At 35.8% G+C, this 8,791-nt stretch overlaps 1 protein-coding gene across 1 annotated transcript; it reads left to right on the top strand.

The window, feature by feature from the left end:
• Window positions 1-342: 342 nt before the first annotated feature.
• On the top strand, window positions 343-8,193 carry LOC107848237 (prolycopene isomerase, chloroplastic). The gene is made up of 10 exons (XM_016692946.2): window positions 343-613; window positions 2,739-2,962; window positions 3,570-3,680; window positions 4,551-4,604; window positions 4,759-5,046; window positions 5,368-5,559; window positions 5,670-5,828; window positions 6,551-6,787; window positions 7,392-7,533; window positions 7,854-8,193. The coding sequence occupies exons 1-10, from the start codon at window positions 478-480 to the stop codon at window positions 8,024-8,026; spliced, it is 1,716 nt and encodes a 571-aa protein (XP_016548432.1). The 5' UTR covers window positions 343-477; the 3' UTR covers window positions 8,027-8,193.
• The last annotated feature ends 598 nt before the right edge of the window (window positions 8,194-8,791 follow it).

Below are 8,791 nucleotides of genomic sequence, written 5' to 3' on the forward strand. Positions count from 1 at the left end.
TATGTAATAAAGATACTATGTCAGCATAAAAGGATAGCAATAATACGTTAAAATTAAGTTCAGGGGTAAGGTAAAAACCCCTGTGAATTTGGAATGCATTGTAGTAACTTTGGTCATAGATGAAAACTTCAGAGATACTGAATGCTTGTCTCGAAAAAAAACTTAACTAAAGTTGTTTAAGAGACTTATTTTATTTTTAATTTAACCTCAAAATAAAGTATGGGACCCACCTTCCACTTGTCAAACTCTAAGAAACCTCACACAACTAGTTAAGTTATGTAAGATACAATATAAAAATATTTCCTTTTAAAAAGAGAAAGATAATGGAGGGAATTAAGCTGTGGTGTAGAAACTTAGAACGTGGACAGTTAGCCAATTCAAATATCAACAAATCTCTACACAAGAAGAATAATATTACTACTACTATATTAGCATTATACATTTTATATTATGCTTCCAATTACATGAAATATTCAAATGGCTTTGAGGTTTCTTCAATATCAACCATTTTCTCCAATTTTCAATATCAACTCCCATAATAGAAAACAAAAATTCTTGATACGTAATGAAGTCTCTATTTCTTCTACCATTCCTTCCAAGCAATCCATCTCAGGTATGGCTATATTTTTTTTCTTGTCGCGTTGATTTCTCAAATGTTCACTTAACTAATACTCCGTGTTCTTTTAATTTGTTTGACGTATTTTGACTCGGTATAAGTTTAAGAAAGTAGTATTAGTACTTTTGAATATTGTGTTTTTTAAAATAAATATACTCAAATGTGTCATCGAATAATTAGAAGTGACTTATTTATGTCGTTTGTTATAAGTTGGCTAATTAATGCTATTTTCGTTGAATGTTTGACTCATTTATGTCATATCGCTACAGAAAGGTTTATTTGTGTCATTATTTTGTGACGGTGATTTTTGTAAAGCCATTTTTGCCACTTGGTCTCTTATTAGATTCCACATTACCAATTTCAAATCAACTAATATTACTTAAAATAAAAATTAAAAATTGAAAACATGAAAATAAAATTTGATTCGCACCGTTAAAATAAAAATTGGACTTATTAAAAATAAAAATCGGAGTAATTAAAAATAAAAATTAAACTATTGTGTCGGATTTTGTTTTTATGGGTATGATTTTTTATTTTGATTTAAGTAATATTGGTTGATTTAGATTTCGTGACATGAACTTCTAATAAGAGGTCATGCGTCAAAAATGATTTTGCAAAATTATCATTGCTAAATAATGGCAAAATGAACTTTTTTGTAAAGACAGTGGAATAGGTGAATCAAACATTTAATGGCGATGGCATAAATAAGCCAAAAGAAAAAGAAGGGTTGCTCGGATGCTAAGCATCCTCCACCTCCAATACTAATACTAAGGATGTAGGTTCGAGTCACCCATGCATTAGGAGCTCCAGGAAGGAGTTGGTAAAAGAAAATGTTATATCAAACAAAAAAAAATTAAAATATGTCAGTAAGGTTATCAATTTGGCCTACATATCAGTCTGTCTTTTGGATGAGTTGAATTGGACTTAGTCATAATGGGTTGCGTCAATGAATGCGCGATTTAGATCGATCATATTTTCATGGGCTAATTTGACACCACAACACCTAGTTCCGGTAGAGGAACTAAAAACTTTAAGGGGATTCAGAAAAAAAGTAAACTTCCATAGTGATTGAATAAGAGTAAAGCATTAGTACCCCTTTGAACTATGACCAAATTTTCTACGATATATTCTAACTTCACGGGAGTTCTATTATCCCTGAACTAAATTTTAGCGTATTTTTGTCAACCTTTTTAGCTAACGAGGCACCTTTTTTCAACCTTTTTAGCTGACGTGGCACCTTTGGCATGACCCTCATTTTATGTAATACAATTGTCATGTCAGCACAAAAGGGTGACAAAAATGAGCTAAAATTGAGTTCAGGGATAATAGGAGTACCCTGTAAAGCTGGAGTATGTCGTAGCAACTTTGTCCATAGTTCGAGGAGGTACTAGATGCTTATCTCACTGAATAAACTTGAATATCTATAGATTACAATAATTGACATGTACAAAAAAATGTTTCTACCGTATTTGTAGTGTATAAGGGGATTCAAATGAACTCCTTCAACACACTTATGTGCCCTTCCAATTATGAGATTAAGCAATGACTGACTGAACAATTTCTTAATTGTTGTTCCTTTGTTAACCGGTGCAACACTAGTAAATATTGACTATCATCTTTGCATGTAGTAAATTTCAACTTATAGTAAATTTAGCATAGATTTAGAAAATACGTGAACTTCAAATTAAGGAAAATGATAGTTCTGAAAATTGGTGGAAGTAACACTCAACAAGCTGAAAGTGCCAAGTGCATTTGGATGGGAAAAATATAGTTGCATTGTTGAATTCTATGTTCCATCGAATTATATGGGGCAAACGGAGTACTGTTTTCTGAAAAAATGAAAAATGTAACCACGATAGTTCTCGATGTTGTAAGTTCCTAGTTTCTAACGTCTACTGAAATTGTTCTCTTCATGCTAGAGTACAACAGATTGGTATTGGGAGGACATGATAACTAGTCATGTATGCACTTTCTAATCTATGAAATATGGACGTCAGTGTAGATTGATGTTCCATTGGAAGAAAACACCGTATTTCTGAGGATCTGCCTGTGTAGGATTTTAATGTGGTTAAGTTCTCTCACTACAGGAAAAATGTTTATGTGACTGCAGAATAATGTGCAGGCAAGTCAGAAGCAGATATCGTTGTCATTGGGAGCGGTATAGGTGGGCTATGTTGTGCTGGACTTCTTGCTAGGTACGGCCAAGATGTTTTAGTACTGGAAAGTCATGATGTAGCTGGGGGTGCCGCTCACTCTTTTGATATTAAAGGGTACAAATTTGACTCTGGTCCATCATTGTTCTCCGGTTTTCAATCACGAGGTCCTCAGGCAAATCCATTAGCACAGGTTATACTCGACATCTTTCTAATTTAACTTTGTTTATTTAGAATGGAAAGCAGTTGGCGTATTTTGGGACAAAGATACGAGTGTATATAAGACTTCTTGTTCCCTTGTCCATCCTAGACCTTCCTTCCAAATGTAGTATCCATCTAATGCGGATATAACTCAAATTAAGGGCTTTGTATATGTGTATTTTCTTTGTCGTATCAATATTCTTAAGCTACTATTCATGAAACAAATGTATGAGATGTTAACAAATTCGACATCCATGGAGAAACCGAGGACAATATGCTGGTCTTCTCTCCCGCTAGAAGTCCATTCTAGAGTTTTGTTGAACACCTAAGAGTCGCCAATAATGATAGTAACACACACATGATGCGAATATTGCAGCAATGTTCTGTAAATCTGGTAGAACAGATGGTCTAACAACAAATATGTCCTGGATCCTAATGCAAGGTCCAGTTAGAACGCAAGTGAATTTGCAGCTCAATTGCTTTAGAAAAACTCCGTGGTTGGCCTAATTCACTATAGTAAATTTTTACTGTAATTTATTGTACATTAAGTATGGCTTCTTGTTTGAAAATGCAACTCAACTTATTGATATGTTCCTCAGGTTCTTGATGCATTAGGTGAATCAATTCCCTGCATCAATTATGACTCGTGGATGGTATACGTACCTGAAGGTGAATTCCTGTCACGCATTGGCCCAACTGAGTTTTTTAAGGTCTGACCTGCTTTTGCTTTTGGGAACAAGTTTCATAGACACCGTTCATGTTGTAAATTTTAAATTCTTAAGATGTTGAGCTAGTGTACGATGCTTACAGTCGAGATTCTTAAGATGTTGAGCTAGTGTACAATGCTTACAGTCGAGGACTGTAAGACTTCCTTTTTTCAGATGGCACATCAGTGCACCAACAAATTTCATGTTATATTCTTAGTGTTGAGACAACCACCAATATATTTTGCTATCATATACTATGGAAGTATGTGAGACACTAATGACTAACAAATCGGTACAACTTCACCTGGCTTACCCTATTTCACTTTTGGATAAAGGTATATGGAACATCGGATCTCGTAGCACAGTAGTTGTTTGTTGACCTTGGAATGAAGCTTGTCAAAATAGGGCATCTGTTGGGCCTTCTCCGAATTTCATCATCTTCTTCTGCGCCTTTGTTATCTCTCTCTTTCCATCTTGTATTGTTCAATAAAGAACAGCAAAACTAAATTTCTGGTGTTCGTAGTTTAATTAAGGAAAACGTTGTACCTGAAGGATAAGAAAAGTACTTCCCACCTTTCTGCAGGTATTGACGTATGAAATTTTCTGAGACGAATCCTTACTTGCATCCCTGCTAAACTTTGTGCTATTGTTTATTATTTAAAGCCAGGCTGAACCTTTGGAGCTGAAAATCGTTAAGTCATGTGGTCCTTCACAGACAATATTGAGGACCTAAAAATAGATTGCTAGAGTATTTTCATTGCGTTTGAGATTTGGGGCGGTATTATTTATGTGATTCTATCCTAATGAAACCATTTAACTGAATGGTTATATTTCCTTTTAACATGCTTCATGGTAATCTTTCTCACAATTCAGGATCTAGAGAAGTATGCAGGACCAGATTCAGCAAGAGAGTGGAGGAAACTTCTTGTGAGTGCTGCATACTTCCCTTATATGTGTTTCTAACGTTATTGATCGTTCTAATATCCGGAGATGCTTCCTTTACAATTTAAAATGAGATTTCTTGACAGTCCCTGGCTCTCGAACTTTTGTAAGAGCTCTTTACTGTCCCTTGTTTTTACAGGACGCAATACTTCCAATGTCAGCAGCTGCAATGGCTCTGCCTCCACTATCTATCCGAGGGGACTTGGGTGTTCTTTCCACTGCTGCTGCTAGATATGCACCTTCTCTTTTAAAATCTTTTGCTCAAATGGGACCTCAAGGAGCCCTTGGTGCTACCAAACTTCTCAGACCCTTTTCAGATATCATTGATTCTTTGGGGATAAAAGACCCTTTTATTCGAAATTGGCTTGATCTCCTAGCCTTCTTGCTTGCCGGAGTCAAAACTAACGGCATACTCTCAGCAGAAATGGTAATTATGGAACATGCATATTTCCTTAAAGAGATATATCTTGTAAGTTATGTAGTTGGCATCTATCAGAGATATTTCATCATTATTGAACAAATGCAATGGCTACAACAAGCTAATTTTGCTGAATAAATTGAATGGTTTTCACTTGGTTGGCATATGTTGGATTAAGCAGACCTGGTATTAATTAGTCACGTCTCATGAGTGTTGTACTTGATTTTATGTTTAACCTTCTCACATTTAACTTACTTTATTGGAATAAGTATAATTATTCTCACCGTTAATTCATACAACTTCATTAATATCATCGTTGATGCTTCGTAGGTGTACATGTTTTCAGAATGGTATAAGCCAGGTTGTACTCTAGAATATCCGCTTCATGGAAGTGGAGCAATTGTTGATGCCCTTATTCGAGGATTACAAAAGTTTGGTGGGCGGATTTCTCTCAGGAGTCACGTAGAAAACATAGTTGTTGAAAATGGTCGAGCTGTTGGAGTCAAACTAAGAGGTGGCCAAGTGAGTAAATAAAAACTATTGATGCATAGTGAAATGATACACGACATCTTTTATTGCGATTGTGCTTTTTCCTTGTCAAATTCATAAAACCAAATTCCTTGATGTTGCAGTTTGTCAGTGCCAAGAAGGCTGTAGTCAGCAATGCATCTATGTGGGATACGCTGAGTTTATTGCCTCCAGAAGTTGTCCCGAAGTCATACCAGGACCGGATTGAAACAACCAAACAGTGTGAATCATTCATGCATCTGCATTTGGGTTTTGATGCAGAGGTAAGGTACACCACAACAATGCCTTGTTGATAAAACATCTGGTATCCGGAACCTACTAGTCCGGTTAATCCAATTTCACGCTGCATTTCATTCCTAGGATTTGAACCCGATATCTCTAGTTTAGGATGGAAAGATTCCATCCGTCACACAACATCCCCAGGTAGTCCAGAAACAATGCATTGTTGATAAAATATCTGGTGTCCAGAACCTACTAGTCCGATTAATCCAGTTTCACACTGCATTTCATTCCTATGATTTGAATCTGATATCTCTAGTTTTGGAAGGAAAGATTCCATACGTCACACAACATCCCTGGGTGGTCCAAAAACAAGGCATTGTTGATAAAACATTTGGTATACGGAACCTACTAGTCCGATTAATCCAGTCTCACACTGCATTTCATTCCTAGGATTTGAATCCGATATCTCTAGTTTAGGATGGAAAGATTCCATCCGTCACACAACATCCCCCGATGGTCCAGAAACATGATTGTTAATAAACACATACCAAGGAAAACCTTTATAGTGCATAGAATTCTATCTGCAATTCGATTAGTAGACTGTGACAATGGGGATATCGCTTCCATGGACTGAAAATAAAAGACCACATAAACTAAACTAGGCCACCGTGAAATAACAATTAGAAAGGTCATATTCGAGGTAATTATGCTAGTACCATTCTTTTTGTTCCATTCTTTAATTGTCATTGTAATGGATCTATAGGGTATACCTGATGATCTGGGAATCCATCATATAGTAGTTAATGACTGGGACCGAGGGGTTGATGCTGATCAGAATGTTGTACTGATATCTGTGCCGAGCGTGCTTAGTCCAGATCTTGCTCCACCTGGAAAGCATGTTTTACATGCTTATACCCCTGGAACTGAGCCATTTGAAATGTGGGAAGGTCTTGATCGCCGGAGCAATGAGTACAAAAACCTCAAGGCTGAAAGATCCGAGGTACTCTTTTCTTTTCTTATTTATTAATGACAAAACATTGGTCCAACAACGGCGACATATCTAGTATAGTCCTACGAGTGGGATGACAAATAGTGGTCCGGCTTTTGTTATTTACATAATTTTTGAGATGATAATATGCCTGATCAACTTTACCACATCACATTAGTATGATCGTAGCTAACACATTGAAATGAGAAGTTAGGCCATTGTGCGTAGCTGATTTATGCTCTAGATCAAATGCGAATCCAGGATATAAACACTATGGGTTCAATTTTTAAGATTCTTAGAATTGAACCTGCTACACTTTCCAATATTATGGGTTCAAATCTATTCTCTGTTGCAATTTTAGTGAACTTTAACACATGAACTAATGTTCCTCATTGAAAGTACTGGGTTCAGAAAAACCTGGTGACTGAATACTGCATCCGGCACTGCTCTAGATATCTTTAATCGCATGTTTGTTTTTCCTCTTTTTCCCGTTCCTCTCATTAAATTTAATTTTCCTTCTCTATATGTATCTTTGCAATTTGTGACTTTCCTTCGAGAACTGTAAATTTGTATTCATACTGAGGTCCCTTTTCAGCTGATTCGGCTTACATGACAGGTAATGTGGAAGGCTGTAGAAAAAGCACTCGGGCCAGGATTTTATCGCGAGAAGTGTGAGGTGAAATTAGTTGGAACTCCATTAACACATCAAAGATTTCTTAGAAGAAATAGGGGGACCTATGGACCAGCTATATTAGCAGGTAAATATACATATAAAAGAACTAAAATGTAGGTGTAATACATAATCAAACACTTCAAGTACTTGGTCTCGCATAGCAAGTAAGCACTCCAACTTTGAGTATACACATTTGGACACCTCAACTCGTCTCCACTGTGTCAGTTGAATACAGACACCTCAAAATTGATGTGTCACATTAGCGTCCAGTGCCCATGAGACATGGTACGAGTTGGAATGTTTTGTGTCAGTTGCACTTGTCAGCTAAGACCAAAATTGAGTGTTAGTTTATGTATTATGCCTAAAATGTTGCATTTATATGATAAAACTGATTCTTGTCTGCAGGTAAAAGCACATTTCCTGGACATTCAACGCCAATTCCACAACTCTTGTGCTGTGGAGACTCTACTTTTCCTGGCATTGGAGTGCCTGCAGTTGCTGCTAGTGGCGCCATTGTCGCGAATTCACTGGTTTCTGTTACGGAACATTCACAGCTTCTTGATGCTGTAGGGATATGATCGAGAAAACAGCGCGGCTGTCAAGTTGGTTTGAAGTCGTGGAAAATTTTGATTCATTCTGTATAAAGCTTAGTGCTTTTCTTATTCTCTATAAAGCTTAACATTGGTTATACTCTGAACAATACTGCCTTTGTTTACATTAATGAAATGTTAAATGTGTTTTTGAATTGCTTACTATTTTTTTCTTAAATTATTGATTAACAAGTTGTATTTGTACTTTTTTTAATTGTTAGGAGGTAAATTTGAGAGAAAAGATAATATTTGAAGCATCTATGAGCTGATAAATTAATGAAGACATATAAAATAAATCGCGCATCCTAGCTTTGGAAACAACTTTTTTCGGAGCAATTACCTGGCTGCCCTTTTTTCTTAGATGTATTTTTAACCTTTCTGTTAAAAGTAATTTTTTTTTAGAACAATGTTAATAAAAAGTGGTTACATAAACCATAAGGTAGCAAGGATCGATCAATCAAGAATTAGTAGTACAAAAAAAGATATAAATTGTCCTTTTTAATTTCATAACCTCAATTATTTATTATCTTTTTATTTACCTAAGTAATTACTTTTTTGAATCAAAATGTATTTTGACGTTGAGTTGATCAAATGTTTGTTCTCAATCACGTACTAGCCATAGTGTGATAGTTTAGAGCTTTGTTGTAGATGTTGAGGTGGTGTTGATCCATGCAGGTGATATTTATCATAATCTGTTGTTTAATGTGTTTCGATTATCGTGCTATTTTATTGATGGTTATTATTTCTTTCTTG

This window comes from Capsicum annuum, chromosome 11 (assembly GCF_002878395.1).
Source record: "Capsicum annuum cultivar UCD-10X-F1 chromosome 11, UCD10Xv1.1, whole genome shotgun sequence".
Lineage (NCBI taxonomy): Eukaryota > Viridiplantae > Streptophyta > Magnoliopsida > Solanales > Solanaceae > Capsicum > Capsicum annuum.

Coding starts and splice junctions, on each gene's coding strand:
- LOC107848237 (XM_016692946.2), top strand. CDS start 478: ATGGCTTTGAGGTTTCTTCAATATCAACCATTTTCTCCAATTTTCAAT. Junction 2,963..3,569: donor AGGCAAATCCATTAGCACAG/GTTATACTCGAC, acceptor TATGTTCCTCAG/GTTCTTGATGCATTAGGTGA. Junction 3,681..4,550: donor GCCCAACTGAGTTTTTTAAG/GTCTGACCTGCT, acceptor CTCACAATTCAG/GATCTAGAGAAGTATGCAGG.